The sequence below is a fragment of the Protobothrops mucrosquamatus genome, unplaced genomic scaffold, assembly GCF_001527695.2.
Source record: "Protobothrops mucrosquamatus isolate PMUCROS unplaced genomic scaffold, P.Mucros_1.0 scaffold2208, whole genome shotgun sequence".
NCBI lineage: Eukaryota > Metazoa > Chordata > Lepidosauria > Squamata > Viperidae > Protobothrops > Protobothrops mucrosquamatus.
This window is the reverse complement of record NW_015388300.1, coordinates 211,749-233,217: the sequence shown is the minus strand read 5'-3', so window position 1 is coordinate 233,217 and position 21,469 is coordinate 211,749. Positions and strand designations below refer to the sequence as shown.

Sequence of the window (21,469 nt, the reverse complement as noted above, 5' to 3'; positions counted from 1 at the left end):
GTAATCAGTGTATTCTTCAAAGAACGGGCGCCAGACCTGTTTGCAAGAATGTTCGGTTTATGCCGAAATTAATCGTGAGCTCTTTTGAGTCTGCTCCTGGGCAGGGAACAAAACAAATTGTGTCAATTGTGTGCTGGTTTCCATCGCACAGCCCTCTGAATGGCAGAGATGGGATGGGTGAGCGAGTGCCTCTCTTTTTTTCTCTCTCTTCCTCCTGCATATATATTCGGTGGGTCAACATGTGGGTCAGTGCAGCCGTTGCTTCAGAAATCGCCACTTGGTGCAGCTTCCTTTAGACTAACCCAAAGGATCTGGTTTTGTCAGGGAACCCCTTTGAGAGGAAAGAGGGTCCCTCACGCAGCCCTGATCCTCAGAGCTGTCAATTAGCAAGGCCCAAAATTGGGCCTGGGGTCAGAAGGAAATGCATGCAGCTCGGCACTGGAAGCTTTGCAGATGCAGAACCTTTTGAGCTGAAACTGGTCTCCAGGGTTGAGAACGCCAGGTAAGGTAGACGCAGGGTGGCTCTTATTTAATTCAGCCCTGGACAAATTTTAGAGGAAGGACAGCATTCTGAAGCCAGAGTAGGAAAGTGTCCCTGAATGAGTCTTCAGTGCTCCCGTCAGCCTCTTGAAGGCCCACAGTCTGAGCCAAGAGACACGGGTGTAAAATAGGCCGGATCGTGTGTTTCCCATGTTCTGGAGGTGACTTTTTCCGTGGCTGCCTGGCCATAGACCGCCAGTGAGGGCTCACCAGGAGGACCTGGTGGGATTCAGCTGTGGGCATTCAGGGTGCCAGGGTCCCAATCGCTTCCCCCCCCCCAGCCTCTCCACCTAAAAGCGCCTCCCTCCCATTTGAGGAAGGCCTCGGTAGGTCCCTGGGGGAGCCCTGCCAGGCTGGGGGTCCAGGCCTCGGCAGCAGCCTCCTGGCAGGGTGCACGATGCTTGGCTCCTTGCCCACACTCTGGGTTTCCAGGCCCTAAAATAAGGACTACTTGAAACCTGCAAAGATTTAATTCCTGCCTTGCCAAGAATAACAAGCAAGGTTTGTGTTTCAGCTCTCCACTCTGGATACGTAGACAGAATCCAGCTGGGGTCTTGATGGCATGGGGGGGGGGAGGTGTTGGACAAGGAGGGAGGAAAACAGCAAGTAGAGATACTTCCCCACTTTGGCATTAAAACATGGCAGCCTCTTCAGGAGAAATGGCTCTGCGGAGTTCCAGTATCTAAGGGGCAGCCACAAAGAAGAGGGGGCCGACCTACTCTTAGGAGATTAGGTCGACCTGGAGGGAGGACGAGAAGCAACGGGTGGAAACTAATCAAGGAGAGAAGCAACCTGGACCTAAGGAGAAATTTCCTGACAGTGAGAACAATTAACCAGTGGAACAGCTTGCCACTAGAAGTTATGGGTGCTCCCTCCATGGACGTGTTTAAGAAGAGACTGGACAGCCACTTGTCTGAAATGGTCTAGGCTCTAGGGTTTCCTGCCTGAGCAGGGGGTTGGACTAGAAGACCTCCAAGTTCCCTTCCAATTCTGTCATCCTGTTCTGTTATTCTGCATGGGGACCTTTATTAGAGCTTGAGGGACTGTGCTAAGAATTCATCTTGATTCTAGAATAACAGAATGACAGAGTTGGAAGGGACCTTGGAGGTCTTCTAGTCCAGACCCCCTGCTCAAGCAGGAAACTGTAGACCATTTCAGACAAATGGTTGCCCAACACCGCCTTAAGAACCTTCTTAAAAACCCCATCCAGGCTTCCTTAAAACCAAGGTAAATATGGATACTCCCCATGGATTCCATGCCTTCGTGGCTACCATGGGCCTCTCCTGCCCTGCCTGGGTTGGCATGCAAAGGATGCCAATCCAGGGTGTCTTTGCCACCCGCTCTGCTGCTGGGCCCTTCCTCGGCCCAGCCGGGACTCTCATCCTCGGGTGCAAACGGGGGCCGCTGGAAAGAGGAGGCGCAAAGAGAATGAATTTAATCGCGTCCCAATGGGATTCCTCCCCAACGAAAGACAGAGCGCCTAATTGCACCAGGGTGATAATTTCTACTTGATTAAAGAGTATTTGTATTCTCGCTTCCCCCTCTTCTCCCCCCGCCCGACCCTCAGTACCACTTTTTTTTTAAAAAAAAAAAAGGAAATCGCATCTAGGGCGAAGATGTCCCTGTTCATATCGCCCAACAATTGTCTTAGCTAAAAAGAAAAAGAGAGGAAGGTAATTACAACTTTGTCGTCTGGCAGCGCTAATCAGAGTCTGTCCGGGCTTTTAATTCCATTTTAAATATGGATGAAAAACCCAACTCTTCAGGCTCACCCCGGTGTGGCGGGGCGAGGAAGCTGCCGGGGACGGCGTGAGGAGGGACCGGGGCGGTTAACGAGCGAGCAGCTGCTGCCGAGCCCGAGCGGCATCTGTGATTCAAATTGTTAGCTGCACCGTCAGGTAGAGTGCGGGAAGAGATGATCGAGAGGCTGTTAAGTCCCTGGCCGCCAATTACCAACAATCAGGGAGGAGACCCAAACTCGTTCAGCACAATAAACCCAGTTTGCCTTGTTTCATGCTGAAGAGGCTACAGCTGCACCGATTCAGGGCCCGGGAACAGGCGTGATTAGCAGGCAGCCTGCCTCCTCTTCCTCTCCAGCGCACAGCCCAGCCGTTAACCCTTCGCTCGGCTATCCCCACCAGGCCAGGCCAGCCCCTGCGTCCCCCTCTCTCCGTCGGCTGCCTGCCCGTGAGGATAGGTCCAGTGAGAGAGTTGGGGGTGATCCAGGATCCCCCTAAGTTGCTCTTTGGCTGGGCAGTTCCCTTCCCTTTGCATCCCTCCCCGTTTAAGCAGGAGAAGCCCCCCCCAGAGGGAAAGGCGTTTGGAAAATACCTGGCTTCCTGTCCTTTGCCTGGTCAAAGGTCTTGGTGGTTTCCCCTGCAGGGAAGGCGGTGAGTGTAGAGACGGGTCCCTCCTGCAACCAGGCAGAATCACAGCCCTTTTCCAGAGCCAGCGCAGGAGGTTCGGAAGAGAGTTGCGAGGCAGGATTTGTGCTCCTGGCTGTGCAGCATCCAGCCCCGTCTTCCTGCGGGTGGCCCTAAGCTGTGGCAAATCGCCCGGGTGACCTCGGGCCAGCTGTACCCCAGGCAGCCTGGACGTTCTCGGGACAGCAGCAAGGGGACATTTAGCCCCTCCAAAATCTCACTGGGGAGCCCCTAGGCTCAGTTGCCACCCCTTCACCTCATGGCCACAACTGGAGAATTGTGACACGGATACAAGCTGGGTTCCCACAGGCAAGAAGGAATGAAAATATATTTATTGGGGGTCCTGGAGTCCATTTCCTTAACCCAGGGAAAGAGGCTGCGTCAGTTTTGAACCGGTTACCAGATTAGCCATCGAACACCTAAGCAAAATGGAATTTAGATCGGTTTATATGCGAGCTTAAGATTCAGGGCATTCCAGTGGACACGATTAAAATGGCCTTTTCCCCCCTTCCCCATCAATGCAGGGGACCCCTCAAACTTATTAAATCATAAGCTCACCGCTTCCACGCTTTCTGAAATCTCCTGAACAAAGGCTGAGGCTTTGACAGTATGAAAAACAACCTAGATGAAATTAATGGAGTTGTTAAAAGGCAATCAGACTGTAGTCACGTCCAAGGCAAATAATTAGACTAATTTTGTGCCCACTTACCTGGAGTAAACCCTATTTAAACTCAGTTGGGCTTACTTCCAAGTCAAGCTGCCTTGCTAAACCAACAGCAAGCAACACCCAAGTGCCTCTTTACCAGCTCAAATACATTTGCTTTCTCTTTAAGAGGAAACTTTGGCTTCCTTTTTATTATCTGCCCTGCCTTGAGAAATCCTTCTTTTATGTCTTAAATCTTAGTCTTTATTGTTCCTCGCTCAGCCCCGGGGCCAAAACCCCCCAGTTTGACAAGGAGAGGCCAAGAGAGCCACCCCCCCCTCCACCCTGAATGAAATCCATTTTAATTCTCCTTTTGTGTCTCCCCCCTACCACAATTAACCACACACACACACCCAGATGATGATGAGCACGACTGGATTGTGAAGACGTGCCGGAAAGGCTGGGACGAGTGCGTTGGCTTCAAGCCGAAGAAGTGAGCTTGGCGGAGGGCGAGGAGGAAGAAGCCGGCTCCCCTTGGGTTTCCGTGCCTGAGGACCCTCTCCCTATAATTTCTCCATTAAGGCCGACTTGGCCTCCCCCTGCCAGGAGAGCCGTGCCCGACGGCTTTCCTTTCATCGGCGGCGGCAATAAGTGGAAATGGTGAGCCAATCACCCAAGATTACAGTCAGGTTCTCCCAAGATGAACCGGTGGGCAAAGACCCCCTCAGAAGCCCCAGAGACCACCCTTTGCCCTCTGGCTTCGTTGGCCTCTCCCCAGGAGAGAAGGAACCAGATTTTGCCATCTGCATGGAGGACCCAAGGAAAAGAAGGGGAGCCGGGCTGAAGAACCAAGAACCGGGGGGGGGGGGGCGTTTTCCCAAGCAAAGAAAAGGGAATCCTTCCTTGATGTCAGTGCCCGCACCTCGACTTGACTTGACTTTATTTATTACACAAATAAGACATTTACAAAGCACGACAGTAAAAGGGAGCTAGTAAAACAAACATTGGTTTTGACCGTTTTTGTTTTCTTTTGTTTTTAAAAAAAGTGCTTTACATTTTTTTCTTTTTTTTTTTTGCTCTATTCCCTCCCCCCCCACCGCGCCCACCCCTCGTCTCTTTATTTTTTAAATAAATACCAGTCCTGACCGCCTGTTCTTCCAAAGGTTATTTTTAGCCATGTTCACCTAGACATGCACAAATTGCCACAATCTACAAACAAAACAGTCTGCTCTTTTTCCCGAGACAATTTGGCACAGCTCCGGACCCCCAGCTTCTCCTGACCAGGCCAGGCAGTTACTTCTCTGTCTGCCGCTTAGTTGGTGAACCCCCCTCCCCATTCTGTTCACCCCAGCTTTTAAAAAAAGGAAAAGCAGAAAGAGGGAGACAGACGTTACGCTGCTCTTCTGAGACCCCAGAAGCCCGACATGCTTAAATTCAATATGCGTTGTGACTATTTCAGGCTTTTCAAACAAAGTTTTGCCCTTCTAATTTACTGAAAATTAATTTTGGAACCTCCTTTGTCTTTCCAGATCCCACTAGAAGATTCCACTTACTTTTTCTCAGCTCTTAGAGCTATAGAAAATTCATATCCATGAAGGGAACTACAATCCATGCTGAATTCCAAAGCGTGTTATTTGTAGGGAATCGAGTTACATAGATTTTGACTAATCTTGTTAATTGCTGGCCCTCAGTATTAGGATGTTAGCAAATTTGCTAGGAGTTTTTCACAGTGTGACTGTGAGAAGTGAATGATATGAAGGATTCTGTTCATGTTTTAAATTACCCTAATGCTGGAGGCGTTGTTGGAAGTACAGTATTGGCAAAAATAGGGATTTTACGGGCAGAGAAGTCCACCCTCCAGGAGGATCTCTGAGCATGCACAGAGTTTGCTCATTCAAGGTCAGGGGGCACCTTTGCTCAACTGTGTGTTTGTGTGTTTTTTTTAAATGTACGTAGATGGACGGCTTTGCCCAGGACGAAGACATAGGCTAACGAGATGCTAATCTAAAGAGGATCCATCTTCCTCTTCTGGGGCAGGCCTTCATTTTCCAGAAACACCCATTTAGTGAATGATGAATGGATCAAAACATCCATTTAATGCTTTCCAGTTTTGCAAGAGTGGAGCAAAATTTGCCGTGTGTAAAAAGGTGGACCCTGACTTTTGCAAGGAAGAAAAAAACAACCTTTGCTTGGGGATCGCAGAACAACCAGACAAAACCTTTTCTCTCCTCTGGGACTGACCCCCACCCTTGGGTCCCTGCTCCTGCTCCTCCTCCTCCTCCTAGTGGCACGGAGGGACTGAAAAAGCAGCTCACTCCAAGCCACTGCTTGACCCACCAAAGCTTTCCTGTTGAAAGAAAGGCAGTTGAGACACCCACACAACGCTCACAGCTGCCAGGGAGGGTGACCTCTGTCTCCACCGCAATTCAGCCGGACGTCTGAGTCAGGAAGTTCAAGGGTCACTCTGCGCCCGGCCTCCTTTCCTGCACTCAAGGCCTCGGCCACCCAGGACCACCAAGAAACACGCAACTGGAGGCTACGCGCTCCAAGTTAATTCTCAGGAAACAGGTCGCGCTGGGCACTGCTGAAGGGCCATCCGAGCAGCCCGGGTGGACCACGAAGCAGCAGAACTGTGGAAATGGGCTGTCATGCCAATAAAGGAGCATATCTAGAGCTCAGGGTTGGAGGGTGGGGTCCTTGCAGGCGTTTCATGACCCAACTAGGTAATATCATCCGTGCCATCTCAGCCCAAGGAGAAGTGGGGGATCTGCCTAGATCAAGAGCTCTCCAGCGGGAGGGAGGGAGGGAGAACAATGCCTGTGTCTTTGGGTAGGAAGTCCTGGGAGAATATGGAGCCTCCTCCGTGCCCTTCCAGCCAGAAAGGAGCAATGAGGCTGGTTGGGGAGGTGGTGGCCCTGGCCCAGGCCTGGGGGATGCCCCAACCAGGACCTTCCTTCCCAAAGGCCAGTTCACGGGCCAGTTGACCTAGCAGCTGCCCAGCCTAGCAAGAGGAAGCTTGAGGCTGCGAAGAAAGGCCAAGTGCTTTTGCTCCGTTGCTCCGTCTAGCACAACCTGAGAACGCCGGACGCCATTAAATAAGAGGGAGAGAGAGAGAGAAGTTCCAGTTTTCTCCACAGTCCTGGCAGCAAAAAGTCCCACGTTTTCTGTCACCCCCAAGTTTCTTTCCAAAGTTTGATGTTGCCACTAGAGGTTTTTAAAAACATTTTCTCAGCTCTGCGCAAAGGCTGGAGACTTAATTCATTGGATTTTGCTCCCAAGATTTAGGGAGACAGACATTTTCCCACCGGCTGTTGGGCGATGGGATTAGAAGCATCCGTGAGAGTTTAGCTTGGAGGGTCGCCCCTCAGGGCAGGTCCAGCCTCTGGTTTGAGGGCCGCAAAGTCCTGCCGGTCCCCCAAACAGACCGATGTTGCTTACAGGGAAAATCAAAAGCCTGAAGAGTTGAAAAGGAATCGACAGAACAAGATCCACGGTCCCCTCTGTTGAAACGGGCAATGTCTCCACCTTCCGTCCACATTTCCATCGAAAGGTTGAATGTTGACTGTACGGTAGACTTGATTCTTAGGTTGAAGATCGACAGCGTTCCACGTTCGAACGGTTCAGCCCAGGCGGCACAGCTTCTGTCCTTGCGTTGGTTACACTTGGAGCAGACGGCAAGAGACATCCTTACTTCGGTCTCCCAGAGAAGGCCCTGCCCAGAGTCTTCACCAGCCAGCACGTCCACCAGATGAAGAACAGCACCGGGGAATGCTCAGCGGCTGGTGGCCACAGCCAGGGCAAGCGAGATCCAGGTTAGAAGCCCAGGCGGAGAAGACCGTGAGGGGGTTCTCAGGCTGAAGGTCCCTTGGTGGCCAGGGAGGAAATGGTGGAGAGATGAAGCAGCAGTGGCCTCACAAGTCCCGGGAGTCGAGGAAAGGGAGGAGTCAATACTGGAACAAGATCACCTGCCGGGGAAATCAGAGAGAAGCTTGGGAGGCATTGCAGGAGAACAGAAGTGGGGGCCAGAAGGGGACCTGCCTTCCCTCCCCAAAGCGCATTATGTGAGATGCCCCCACTGGGAAGGTGGCCCTGGCAGGGCTGGGGGGCTGAAGACATCCAGTGAGACCCACTTGACCCTCCGTGCCCTAAACAAGCCGGTTGATGGCCAGACAGGCATGGCTGACTACTTGGAGCAAACGTGGGGCAGAACAGGTGGGGTCTGGGAGATCAGGACAAGAAGGCGGAAGAGGTGTCTCTTCCCCACCTCCCCATTCGGTCTTCCCACCAGCAAGGCCAGACAAGCAGCCAGGCATGAGGTGAACTGACCCAGATTTCATTCTTAGCCGATCAGGGAGCCAAGCGGAGTCAGAGGCAGCCGGAAGGAAGCGAAGGAGAGCAGGAAATTGCCCTCCACTGGGAAAGGGGGAGACTTACTTCTGGACCCCAAATTCTGAAGGGGATGCTTCTGGATCAGGGACTCGGGGTGGGGGCTCCCCTCAGCATCACAGAGGGCTGCAGAAACAGCCCTGGTTACCGTCGGACCCCCCTTCCTACCTTCTCCCCTCTACTGGAGAGCGCTCCTTCCATGTCGGCTTTTAGGTGCACAGGGGGGGTGCCGTAGGGGAGGCGGCAGTGCATTTGTCCACACTGGACCTGACCTGCAAAGAAGAGATGACCACTTGGATTGCCAGCCACCCGGGGGCTGTCCACGGAGTGCGTGGGTTTAAAGGGAGAGAGAAACACAAAAGGGTGCAGAAAACCTTGTTCGCTATCACTTCAAGGAAAGCTGCTACCTTGTGTGTTTGCAGACACAACTAAAGCTCCTTCCTTTTTGCTGATCGCTTCTCCTGCCTTTGGGGGCTCATCCTGCATGGGGGAGGGGACTGTGGTGCTCAGGTTTGGCCCCCAATGCCCTTCAACCCTCTGCTCTGGCAGGAAAAGGGGGCCCCTCTCACCCCTCCCCAAGAAGAGACCCCTTGATGCAGAAAATCAAGATTTTGGCAAAGCAGCAGGCTGGCAACAACCTCAACTTCTAACCTTCCACCTCTTTTCTCTTGTTCTCCTCCGTGTGGTCTCCTTTCCACCGCCAGCAAAATAATCGCGGCAGTGACTCGAAAGGCTGGCCAGCACTACCCCCGCCCCTCCCTGTCCTCCACTTACTCTCTATGTAGCTGTGGAGGGTCACCATCCTGGCCCGCTCTGGACCGCTGAACGGGGAGTAGTGGAGGTCCTCCGGCAGCACGGAAGGGAGGCGGGACTGGGAGCCCCCCGAGGGCGGCACCGTGTGTTGAGGGGTGTGTTTTTTGTGCCGGGCTCTGCAGTTCTGAAACCAAACCTGGAGAAAGAGGGAGGAGGGGTGCCCCACGGTTGGAAGAAAAAACCCCCAGCAATTATTCTTATTTTGCCTCCGTGAAGCACCTCCAGGGAGGTGGAAGCTGCAGAGGAAACGAAGCCCACACAAAATCAGGGCGGCCAGGAGAAGTAAGTGACCAGATACCCCAGAAGTAGAGGACCAAGGAGCTGGCAGCCACCTCTGCTTCTGAACCGGCTGGACTAAGTAGGCCCCCCGATATGTGGGGCCCTTGGTGCTCTCTGAGCTGGGTGGTTTTCCCGCAGACGTTTCATTACCCAACTAGGTAACATCATCAGTGCCAGGAGGGGGGAGGGGGTTATACAAGCAAACCCTCACCTGAATAACTCTCCTGCTGAGCCCAGTCATGTCTGCCAGTTTTTGCAAAGTCTGGGCGTCTGGATTGTTATCCTGAGCGAATTGGGCTTGCATGACCTACATGGGGGAGCGGAGAGGTATAAGGTGAGACCCCTCCCCAGGAACTGGTATCCTCCCCACTCCTCAGCCCTCCCACCCCCCAGACCTCTCCCTACCTGCAGCTGCTCGGCCGTGAAGGAGGTCCGGGCTCGCTTGGCAGGCTTTGGCTGGCTGTCTTGCTCGGAGGGGACGGCCCCTTCCAAAGTGATGCCGTTCCCTGCAAGAGAAAGGGGGATGAGCGGAGACCCTTGGAGGGGGGGAAAGACTCGGCAGGGCCGGATTTATCTCCCAGCCGGGGCTTATGGACAGGAGGTCCAGTCCCCCATCCGCTGAACTGCACTGCTGCAGAAAGAGACGAGGAAAGCCTCCCAGCCTTTCAGAGGGACCTCTCCTGGCACAGGTAGACTTCAGGCGTGCTTGGAGGCTCCACCGACACATCTTTCTTTGGGCCCTGAATTTCTGGGGCTGGGATTCAACGTGGGTGACTTTCATCCCTTCTCCTGGTGCCATTCAGGTCCCCTTGCTCAGGGAAAATTGCTCTGTAGGCCAACTCCGGCATTTACAACTCTGTTTAGTCTACTTAATCCCTTCCCTTTTAACTGTTCCTGTATTTATAACTCCTTTTATACATCTGCTTTTATCGCCTTGTAAGCCACTCTGGATAGCAAGATAAACTGAATAAATAAAATCCGTCAAGAGGCAAGGGAGCATGAGGAATGTGATTTCAGCAACACCGTGCTTGCGTCGAGTTTGGGGCCAAACCCCACTCAGTGTCAGACCCAAAGAAAGGGGGTTCTTGCAGCATCAGTCAGTCCCTTTAAGCCCCATGGGCTTCGGAGTGCAAGGAGAAACTCCAGGGCTGGGCAGCGTAAGAGAAAGAGCCACCAGCGTGGGAACCCACCGGCGGCTGCATTCAGACGTTCCTCGCCTTCTCAAGAGGCTGGGAGGTGGTTATCTTGGGCCAGGCTGAAGGAATTCTCTTTCCTTCTCTTCTTGAGCGAGCTGACTCCTTGCTGTGGGGTGATTAATGGAAGTCAGCCGCAGCAACATCTGTTTATTTTCCTTTCTCTGGACGACCCGTGCAGGCAAAATCGCTTTGCAGGTCCCAGAGGAAGGCTTAGGCTCCGTCGGACGGACAGAAGGACGGATGGGCTGACTGGCGTCCCCTCCCAGGGGTCTGCAGGAAAGAGTGCAGGCCACAAGCTCAGCTGCCACCTGGCCTCTGCCCATCCCTGCCCACCAAGCTGACCTGGTGCCCTGCAGGGAACTCCTGGCATCCAGGGAGATAAAGGGAGGGGGCCATGTTTCCCACCCACCCAGGCTGCAGGGCTTTGGCGGGAGGGATGCCGAAGCCCAATAAACAGCGGCCATCTTTGAAGGCCCGCCCGACTGGGTTGGGGAGCAGAAGAGAAGTTGACCTGGGTGGCCACCTGGGATGACCATGCAAGACAGAGAGCCCCAAAGGATGGCCAAAGGCACCCATTGATCTGCTGATCTTTGCGGGTGGGAAGGCCCCTCTCTTCCTAGGCACGCCTCCTAGAGGTTCTGCCAACTTCAGGAGGGGAGAAAGACCAGCCCTGAAGGACTCGTGGAAACTTCTCTGGGGCTGGAAGACCTTGGAGGGCTTCCCTTCTGCTCTCTTGCTTGCCACCCCCTTCGTTTCTGGCCTCCAAGGTAGGTCCTCTGCCTCTCCTTCCTCAGACAGGAGGTCAAGGAGACCCCGTTCTCGGGGCCACCCAGAAGGCCTCTGAACCCGGGTCCAAATCCACGCCTAGCCAGCTGCCAAGCCAGGCTGGTCAGGAGAAGGATGCGCCACAAGCCAGCGCTCAGCCTCCCAGCCTCCCACCGCATCCCGCTTTGGCATCTTGTTTTGATTTTGTTTTCATCTCCTTGCTTAAACCTTGTAAACAGAAACATTGATTATTTTCATTTTCAGATTTCCCCTCCTTCTTCGCTTTCCCCCCTTCTGAAAATCGTTTCCATCTGCTGGGCAAGGAGGGCCCATTGCACCCTCTTCCTCTCTCTCTGCCCCCCCCTCTTTTTTTTTCTTTTTCTTTTGCATTTGCTCAAGAAGAGAGAGGAAAAAAATCTCGATTTTTTTTTTTAACTTCTTAACACTTGAGCAAAGTTCTGTCTCTTGGGAATCCCGTGCACGTTCGTTTGATAAAAAGAAGGAGGAAAGTTGTGTCAGGTCAACTGAGCCAGGCCTGGCCTTTTCTCCGCATCTTTGTCAAGGCGTGGGAAAGAAAACCTGGAAAAGAGAACTGGGGGCATCCTACGAATAACCACACTCATGGAGAACCCAAGTCTGGCCTGCGATTTTTAAAGAGAGCAATTCAAGATAAATCCAAGATATATGCTAGCTTAGACATGGAATCACATTCAGTGGTGGTAAGCAAAGGCCACTGTGCCTCTAGGCACCAGGGGGAAATTGAGTGGATCCCTCTCCTGGCTGTTACGTTACAGGGCTTTTGGTCGCTATTTTATAATCTGCATTTTACACTGAAATATTTCAGCCCCTAAAGACCTGCCCAGCATCCAGGAAGGAAAGCGACACCAAATCAAAAGCGGGGGAATTTCTGCCAAGTGTTAAGAGAGAGCCTGGCCCATCCTGGTTTCCTCGCACCTTTGATGGCTAGAAGTTGGATGGATGGAGAACCTTCTGCTCAAAAAGGCATCTTACACTCGGCCTAAGTCAAACAGATGCGGGCGAAGGAGAGATTTGAGGAGGTTCTTCAGACCTTCAGGACCGCATGGAGGAGGCTACACAGTCAGGCTCTGTGGCCAGACCAGGGCCACCATCTCTTTCCTCTCGCACCAGGGAAGGTGAGTTGAGAGGGCCACCTACCGTTCTCGGCTGCCCGCTTGAGGTTCTCCACCATGGTGTCGTAGTGAATCCGGCACAGGACCTTCTCCTCCACCAGCCCAAACTCTTCTCCGGTGGAGAGCTGCCTCTTGCAAGAGAAGCAGGCAAAGCAGGCCAGGTGGTAGGCGTTGCCCCGAGCCCTCCGCACCCAGTCGCTGGCGTAGATTTGCCTCCCGCAGCGGGCACATTTGGTACCAAACCGACTGAAAAGGGAGAGGAGAAGCCGAATGACTACGATTGTCCACAATCGGAGTCATTTTGTTTTTCGTCTTCCAACTTTCTGCCCCAAATGCAGAAATGCCAAATCCTCCCCATCCCCCCCTGGGGGAATCTAAATGGCAGGATCTGCAGAACGTCAGCAACTCAGCACTCTCGGACCCCAAATGGGAGACCTCCCCAGACATGGTGATAAATACTAGCTTGCACCATCGACTCAGATCGCTTCAAGGGCTGGTCTCAAAGCAGATGTTTTGAGAATTGTGCTTTTATGCTATCAAAGGTCGACTTTAAGGAGAGGGCAGCAGCCATGCTAGCTAAAACTGCCCCCCAAACAACACATGTCATAAAACGGGCTGAAATCACAGGGAGGCTGCAAGGATCCCAAAATAGGGTCCTCTAGTTATTTTCTTGGCAAGGAGGAATATTTCAGTCCTGGTTCAAAATTCCCTTTCATTAAAACAGGACGGCAGACAAGATTCTAGTTGCTAAACAACTTCCTTGCAGAATGCATCAAAGGAATAAAAGCTGGTCGTTCACCTTCTTCTCTGGGGTGTCTATCCTCTCTACTTCTGTCCTTTTCCCCAAATTTTGCAGGGGTTCCCTAGTCTGAAATAGCCCCTCCCCCCCTTCTTTGCAGATGGCTTCCCTCCTATTCAGGACTTCCCTCTGCTACATCCCAGTCACCCTGGGGGGCTTCGCTTTCTGTATGCTCTCCTCCTTGGAAGGAGTCTCGATTCGAGTGAAGGAGAGAGCCGAGGGGGAAAAATGTATGCACAATACATTCTTTGGCTCACTTCTTGGAGTGATCACAGGCTGCTTGGAGGCGCAACGCACACAGCCGCAGGCGGCCGTGAGAGGCTGGGCAGGAGATGCTGAGGACTAGCCACCTTCTGACACTCCCCCTCCACCAGCCAACTTCCTGAGCCTCTGCACAAGGGGAGCCAGAGCAGAGCGGAGCAGACCGACGGTCCTCGTTGGAGAAATTAACAATAAACAACTGACTTCAAGTTCTCAAGATTCAGCTCCAAAAAAAGTACACCTGGCTTCTGGAAGCCACCCGTTGTTTGTTTGTTTTTTTACCAAAAAGAGAGAGATGGAGAGCTCACGAGGCCCCCAAACCACGGTCAGTAACAAGCAACTGAAATTGGTTCTGGAGAACGTCACCTGAGCTGGCACCTATCCGATCCTCCATCCTTTTGGCCCAAGGGATACAGAAATTTTTTTAAAACCCCACAGATTAAAAGGGTTTTGTGCCAGAGCAGACCCAATGCCAGTGGTTTTTTAATTTTTAATTTCTCTTTGGAGGTGGGGGATGGAGGCAAAAAAAGGGAGGGACCAATGTCTAATTTCTTGCATATGGGGAATGTAGTGAACCAATGATGGGATGCTTGGTTTAGATGCCTGCACAAACAAAGGGCCATGATAATTAATTTTTCATTCCTGCTTTGGGAAAAGCCCAGATCTTTGTCAACAAAATAGCTGCTCTTTCAGACTGCATCAAAGACAGAAGATTTTTTTCCTGGATTTATACCACCTATCTTACTCCGTATTCATATCTCAACTAGAAGTTGCCAAGGTTTCCAATTAATAGATTTCAGCACATTGATTATAGCTGATATTCATTACAGCGGGCATTTTTACCCAATACCATTCCTTAATTATGTCTTTCTGCAATCTCTGCTTCACACCCAGAGACGTGCCTTTCCAAAGACTGTTTCTCTTTTTTAACGGCAATTTAGACTAACACATTTTCCCAAAAATTTAACAAAAAATTTCTATTTTTGTAAAACTTGTCCTGTATGGGCACGGTCATTTAAAGCACGCTAAAAATAAAAAAAGCTCAAAGCACTTTGAAGAATCATCAAGGACAAGAAGAACAAAATAAAACCTGGCAGACGCTAAAGCAGCCAAAGTAAATATGACACAGTAAGCAGATGGCTTATTATTGAGTTTTTCTTAAAATGGGACAGGGCGAATATCCTAGTTATTAGACCTCTAAAGAAGCCTCGGGATCCATTCTCTCAGCCCAAACAAGGTGGAAGGGCAACAGATCCAGGGCGAGGGGCCACCGATCTCACACAGCCTAACTGCCGGCCCTGAAATTCTCCTGCAGCGTTCGCTCTGCAGATGCAGCCAGACAACAATAGAGAAACAGTCCTGCTTTCAGGTTTAAATTAGTGCTCTGCACTTAAATTTGGCACCAGGCGAAATCAGGATGCGTTTAATTTAAACAAAAGCCTCTAGAACCTGTTTTGAACGCCAGGACTTAGCGTGGAAGAAGCTGGGATAAAAAGGAAGGTGTTTTTTTCCCCAAAAATGGCTGGGACCCGAAAGTCTTCTGAGGCCTTCCAGAGTAAAAGCAGTTTCAGTTTTTAAAAGAAACTAAGGCACGCTCTGTCCCCACCGCCTCTGCTTTATGCAGCTGTGCTATAACTGAAAGGATTTGTTGGATTCTATTATAACTGAATAACCGAATAACTGAATAAGGTAGAGGAATGACTGATGATATTTGCACTAAAATCTCTGGCAGACCACAAAACCGCTTCCGTGTAGCTTTTCTATCTCACGAATTGTAGATCCTCCAAGCAGCCTTGAATGAATCTTTCTCCCCTCTCTGCCTGCGTTGCCAACATCCATCTGTCTAATGCTGGAAATTATCTTTAACACAACGGAAAGAATTTCCTTCTTTTGCTTTCTTTCTGAAAAATGTGAATATAAAAAAACTAACAAGGAAATGTCAATTGACTACACCGTGAATAATAAACCGAAATCTACTGTACTAAGAAGAAATTCCACTGTCCCAAATGGGTCTCCATGAATAACTGCAGGATAGTGGCCACAGGGTAAATCCTCTGGGCATGTCTGTCCACAAGTACAACTGCTTTCCCCTGATGTCTGTTGTAGTCCTCGATTAATAGCCTTGCACAGAACTACCCTGTAAATCCACAACTGGCTGAACACCTCAGCCAAAACACAGACAGATATTCTGCATTCCAAAGTCTTCCAGAAACTAATTTTCCCCAGACAAAAAATATTACCCAAAATTTCTAGAAACCACCAGAGCCGTGCCAAGTTATATCTCAGCAGTCCAAATCTCATAATTATAAATTGATTTCCAAAGACATAACAAACCTGATCAAAATCAGCAAGGGTCGATTCATTCAAAGCAGGTGCTCAAGAAATCAAGCAAAAGTGAGGGGGGAGGGCTAAGAAGCCCCTTCCTCAATTCTAAGGACAATTTTGTGAAGCTGAAACCTCGAAGGAAGGACGGGCCCAGCGAACAGACCTTCCGTGCCATCTATGCTGAGGAACCAGACGTCTGTGCTCCTAACCTAATAATTTGATTTCATTGACCAAATTGCGGCATCCCCAAGACCACCCCCACCGTCGTTACCGTCCAGAACCAGAGTCCTGCAATTTTGCTAAGCTCCCTCGGTCTTCCAAGGGCCATCGGGAAGGTGTCCTCCAATTTCAGAAATCTAGCCCAAGAATTAATCCTCCATCACCCATGTTAACATGCAAAAAAACAAGGCGACGGGTGGCATGTTCCTCCTCTTGTGCATTTTCACTTTCCTTTTCCATTGTTTATGTGAGTCAGGAATTAAAAACCTGAAACTGGAAAAACCCTCAAATTCGGGGGAAACAGAGGTGCATTGTTGGAGATAACGATTCAGGGGGACTGCTAAACATTAGAAATAAAATCTAGGCGCGCCCTCGCCATTAACGCCGCGAGCTCCTTTTCTGCAGAGCGCGGCGGAGCCTTTCCATCTGGAGAGAGGGTACCTGGAGGAAAGCCCGGCCTGCCAGGAAGGCAGGGCGACGGCAGAGGCTCAGCCGGGCCTGACCCAGAGAAGGCTGGGAGAAGAGAGACCAGCATCCCCACCACGTTTTGAGACGGAGTCGGGTTTTGCCCCCAACGCTTGGCGCCCCTGGCTTAGAGACGGCGAGGGACGGCCGGGAAGCGGTCGGCGGGGCCGGTCAAGAGGGTCGAGAGCAGGGGGGGGGGAGGCCCTTGTGGGGACCCTGCTTCTCCCACGGGGTTTCCCAGGCGGCACCTTGGTTGAGGGCCCCAGGCCGGCACTGGCCCCAGACCGGCTCCTCTCCGGGTGTCACCCTCAGGCAGGCCTAACCAGGATCACCCGGGACACGTTCGGCACCTTCACTCGAGCCCTTCGGGGCTCCGGGAGAGGCGGAGAAGGGACGAACGACTCCAGAAGCAGCCGGCCAGGCAGCCCCGAAGGACGCCGCGACCGAGGCCGTTTTCCTCCTCCGCGGCGCGCTCCCCACCATCCCGCGGCCGGGTCCCCACGAGGCTGAAGCTCCCCGGGCAGGAAGCCGGCAGGGTCCGAGGATCATCGCCGGGCAATGTCCCCGATTCCGCTCCGCCGGCCCCTTTGCCTTGGGCGGGACGGGGTCCCAAGGTCCTCTCCGCAGGGCCGTCGCCCTCCCGCTCTTGGCGGGGCCGGCCGGGAGCGCTCGGCCCTCCGTGCCCCGGCTGCCTTCGGGCCGGGGAAGCAGCTCTCGCCCGGAGCGGAATTATAATCCGGGGTTTCTCGAGGCGGTTTTCGGAGCTGGCCCGACCTGCCGAGGGGCCGCGCAAGGCTGCGCCGGTTCGCTCAAGGCTCCAGGTGGAAAGGACCCCTTTCGCCGAGGGGATCTCTGGGGAACCCCGTTCCAGATCGACCGCCTTCGCCCGCCGGCGCCCCAAACCCCGATGGCCAACGAAGGACTGCCGCGCGTCCCCCGCCTCCGTCGTCGGAAAGGAGCCGCTCCCCCAGGAAAAAAGGCCGAGCTGGGAGGAAAAGGTAGACCCCCCCCGTCCAGTTTAGAAATGGGGGAACGGAGCTTCCTAGCCGGAGAGCGGCGGTTCAGGTCCGAGCCGTCCCCAGGGCGAATTCCGATCCGAATTGACTCAAAGGTCCCACAGCTCCGGCCTGCCCCTTCCCGGCCGGACGCTTCCCGCGGGATTCAACGCGCTTGACCCCAAGGTGGTCTTTTCTCAGGAGCGGAGAGGGGGCGCCCAGGAACCCCGAAGCGGCCTCGCCTGCCGAGCGAGAGAGGAGAGGAGCCGACGGAATTCCGCCAGTCGGAATTCAACGAAATAAAGCGGTTCGCCGAACAAAACGGCCCGTCGAAGAACTACCGAGGAACTTGGGGGCAATGATGACCGAGGGGGAGTCGCGCCTGCCTCGCCGCTGCAGCCAGGCCGGCCCCTCCGTAGGAACCGGCTTTCCAAAGCCGCCTTTCGCTCCCTTCCTTCCGAGCGCGCGAAGAGAGGCGCGTCTCCCGGCGGCGAAGCGCGCAACTTTAACCACTCCTGGATCGGGGAAAACGGGTTCGCCGCCGCAGGGCGACCGGCGGGAGAGAAGGGCAGAAGGCGGCAGGGGCCAGAGGACGGGATCCCCAACGAATCCGGATTCCTTCCGAATCTTCCGAACGAAACTTCTTCGGAAAGGCGTCGGACAGACCTGGGTCCTTCCTAAACACGCGGAGAGGAGGCGGGAAGGAAAGCCGCGCTGCGTTTCGCCCATCCCACCCTCCTCGAGGGCCCCGGGGATTTTGGGGGCCTGGCTGAGCTCCCCCGAAAAGCCCAAGGATCCCTTCGCCCGCCTCCCCTCTTGATCGACCCGCAGGTCGGCCGGCGGGCGGTCCCCAAGGCGGCCATGGGCAGCGCGTCTCCCGGCCCATCGGGGCTCTGAGCGCCAAAGCGATGCGCTCTTTTGGCTCCAGCCGGGCCGGGCCGCTCAAGCTCCGGACTTTGGGGAGGGCGACGGCCAGGCGTTCAAAGGGCCCGCTGCCACTTCCAGGGCTCCGAGGCAGAGAGCCAGACGCGGAGCGAGGGGGGAAAGACCGGGGGGGGGCGCTGGGGTCCTGGAATCGGCCTCCAGTCACCGCTGTGGGAGGAGATTGCCGGCACCGCAATTAAGATCCCCTCCCCCCGCGCTGACTTTTTTGCCCCGCCGCAGACACGATCGGAAGGGCCCGCCGGATCGCGGGTGTTTCGGGGGTCTCGGCCGCGGGGCGAGGGGCAGCGCTGGCCGCCGCTGCGCCTGGCTTTTCTTCGGGGCTCTTCCGTCCCTTCCCGGGCAGCGGTTACGCTTAGCAGCCCCCCCACCCCCAGCTCGGCGCGCCTTCCGCTTGGCCCGCAGCGGCCGTCCCCAGGGAGAGAGGCTGCTCTCGGCTCGGCTCGGCTCCTTTCCCACGGTCGGCGGCGGAGCTCGCGGAAGGAGGCGAACAGGGGGCTCCATCCGGAGCAAATCGGACGGCCGGGGCCTGCTCTGCTCGGCCCCGTCCAAGCGGGAGAAGCCGGCTCGGCCGTCGACTTTCGGGGTGGGGGGACCCCGCGCTGCCGCCCGCCTACCTGAAGTAGTCCACCTTGCAGAAGATCTCCTGGTTCTTGACGTAGCAGCTGCTCTGCTGGCGGAGCGGCGTCCGGCAGACCGAGCACTCCAGGCATCGCGCGTGCCAGGTCAGGTTGTTCACCTGCGGGCGAGGGAGAAGCGCGCTAGGCGAGGCCCGGCCCGGCCCGGCCGTCCCCAGCCCGCGCCTTACCTTCAGCAGGTAGCGGTCCACGATCTCCAGGCCGCAGCTGGAGCAGAGGCTCTTGGCCCCCGGCGGCAGCGAGGACGCGGCGGAGGAGGGCGGCGAGCAGACGGAGGGCGTGGAGGGGGTGCTGGCGCCCGAGCGCGCCTCCTCTTTCTCCAGGGCGCCGGCCAGAGCCTCCCCGTCGGGCTGGGCCTGCGGGAGCCGGAGAGAGCGGCGGGTCAGCCCCGGAGATCCCCCCCCCCCACACACACGGCCCGCCGACAGCCCGGCCCCGTCCGCCCCGTCGGAGGCTTACCATGGCGGGGGAGAGCGGCGGCGGGGCAGCCGGGGGGCGGCGGGCTCCGTCCGGGGGGCTCCAGCCCCCCACCTACAGCCGCCCCGTCCGGACGACGAAGCCCACCTTGCGAGCGGCCATGGGCTCGGCGTCCAGAGACGCGCGGCGGGCGAGGCGGAAAGCGCGGCGCGTCTGAACCAGCCGGCGGTGGCGGCGGGCGGGGCGGGCGGGGGAGGAGAGGCGCGGGGGGAGGGGGGCACCTCGGGCAGCGGCTCCGGAGGCAGCCGCAGCGCGCCCGCTCGCTCTGCCCAGCCAGAACCGCAGCGGCACCAGCCGCGCCTCCGCCTCCTCCTCCTCCTCCTGCTTCCCCAAGTCGCCGCCCCGAAGCACCTGCATTTAGCCCCGCCGCCGCCGCCGCCGGGCCGGAGAGGCGCGCGCACCTGGCAATCAGCCTGGCTGGTGGGGGGCTAGGGGGGCCAGGACGGCACGCCAGCCTCTCCTGCGCCCCTCGCGCTGCCCTTGCTCTCCCTCCAGCGACGGGAAGAGGGACCCCCCCCCCCCCCCCCCCCCCCCCCCCCCCCCCCCCCCCCCCCCCCCCCCCCCCCCCCCCCCCCCAATTTCCTGGCACTCAACAACCACCAGCCCCCCCACCAGCAGCAAGGGATACCTGGAAAAGGGGGGACCTGGGGACCTCATCCTCTGGAAGGCCCCCTCCCCTCTCCAAAAGAAGGAACATCCAGGCACACCCTGCCCAACGGACCAGACCTGCACTCTCCCTCCTGCCTGGGGAAAAATGCAGGGCAGGGCAGGGGGGCTCCCAGCTACGAGATTCCCCCCCCCAGGCTAGACCAACAAGATCCCCCGGGCCTCCCCCTCCCCAAGCGGAGGGACCCAGTTCTCCAAAGAGCAGGGCAGCCCGTTTCTCCCCTGCCATGCTGGGACAGGTCTCCTCTCTTCCCCTCTCCCACCGCCTCCCCCTTCTCCTCCACCCCGCCTGCTTTCCAGGCTCGGCCTCACCTCAGCCGGTGGCTGCTCGCCCGGGGGCTCGTTCTTCCAGAACATGGGGGCACCATAAGGAGCTCCTCTCTGCAGCAGCAGCAGCAGCCGCCCAGACGCGACTCACAGCTGCTGGAGAGGCCTTTTTCCTCCTTCCCCCCTTTGCCTGGGACGATTCCCCCCCCCCAAGTTCCTCCTTCCTTGCTTGCGGCTAAATGGGGCGGGGAGGAAGGCGAGGCCGGAGCACGCAAGGCGATAGGGAGGCTCAGGCGATAGGGAGGCTCGGCCTGTTTCTCCCCTGCACCTTCCCAACAGAGACCCAACCAGAGGACAGCCTGCCCCTGAGGGCGTGCAGAGTTCTTTCCAGGGCCTGAGAAACAGACTATAAGGCCAGAGGGACTTGGGCTAAGCCCTCTAGCATTCACCTCCCAGGTAGAAGCCCCTGGCCTGGGGACAATCCTGCCGGGACTCCTCCATTCACAGGTGACAATCCAACAGGTTGCCCGTCTCCAGAAAGCTGTGGCTTTCCCTGAAGCCAGTTTGGAGGAAGTGACTGGAGATGAAGAGGCCCCCAGATGGATAATCTGCCCCCCCCCCCAATTGGGGCAGGGCAGGGAAAGAAGGGGAGGCCACTCTGCTTCTCCACAGGGCAGAGACCGCCTTCCTGAGTTGCTGCAGGACTTCAAATTTAGCCCAGGACTTCTTCAGGCCTCCTTCCCATCCTGTCCAGCCAGGGTTGAAGTCTGGGAGCCCCCCCCTCCCCCCTTTGTGAATAGAACACTCCGTGCCTTTTGGGGAAGGGCGAAGATGCCCATTAAAAAACATTCCTTGCCGTAAGGAAAAAGTAAAATGCCTACCAAATTGTTCAGGCACTGTCTTCTCAGAGGCTGCACAAGGTTTTGGGCAGGGGAGGGGGTGTCTGGTTCCTCCCGTCCGCCCCCTTCTTCTCTACCTCGCCAGAAATTCCCTCAATGGCTCATGAAACATAGAATCAGGGGTGTCTCTTCTTTCATTACTTGTATGTGGAGGCTTCTCTCCGTTTGGCCCCCATCTCCAGCTGCCTCCTCACCCCAAGAGCTCCCAGCCTGCTCCCTCTGTCCCTGGCTGCTCCTAAGGGAGACCTTTTCACTACTTCTCCACTCCAGTTCCTTGGCTGCTCCTCTCCATGCTAAATTATATATAATTTTGTTTTTTA

The 21,469-nt window shown here is 55.3% G+C and overlaps 2 protein-coding genes across 2 annotated transcripts in view; one reads left to right on the top strand and one right to left on the bottom strand.

Annotated features, from left to right (window-relative positions):
- The window catches only part of MORN5 (MORN repeat containing 5), an 8,786-nt gene extending 4,324 nt beyond the window's left edge, over positions 1–4,462 (top strand). The window contains exon 5 of the mRNA XM_015824354.1: positions 4,024–4,462. Within this exon, the coding sequence (XP_015679840.1) occupies positions 4,024–4,103 (80 nt within the window). The 3' untranslated portion in view covers positions 4,104–4,462. The remainder of the gene's footprint in view (positions 1–4,023) is intronic.
- A 3,088-nt stretch (positions 4,463–7,550) lies between these two features.
- LHX6 (LIM homeobox 6) lies at positions 7,551–20,340 on the bottom strand. Its single transcript, XM_015824341.1, has 9 exons — positions 20,296–20,340; positions 19,011–19,196; positions 18,820–18,941; positions 12,222–12,442; positions 9,490–9,590; positions 9,296–9,391; positions 8,767–8,941; positions 8,161–8,264; positions 7,551–7,571 (listed from the first exon to the last, which is right to left on the bottom strand). Exons 1-9 carry the CDS (start codon positions 20,338–20,340, stop codon positions 7,551–7,553), a joined length of 1,071 nt encoding a protein of 356 aa, XP_015679827.1.
- Positions 20,341–21,469: the final 1,129 nt, after the last annotated feature.

What these genes read in the sequence shown, in the direction of transcription:
- LHX6 (XM_015824341.1), bottom strand. Translation starts at nt 20,340, where the DNA reads ATGTTCTGGAAGAACGAGCCCCCGGGCGAGCAGCCACCGGCTGAG. An exon ending in TCAGCAGGAGAGTTATTCAG is followed by an intron (nt 8,942 to 9,295) that starts GTGAGGGTTTGC and finishes CTCTTTCTCCAG; the next exon opens with GTTTGGTTTCAGAACTGCAG. An exon ending in TCTCCAGTAGAGGGGAGAAG is followed by an intron (nt 7,572 to 8,160) that starts GTAGGAAGGGGG and finishes TTTCCCCGGCAG; the next exon opens with GTGATCTTGTTCCAGTATTG.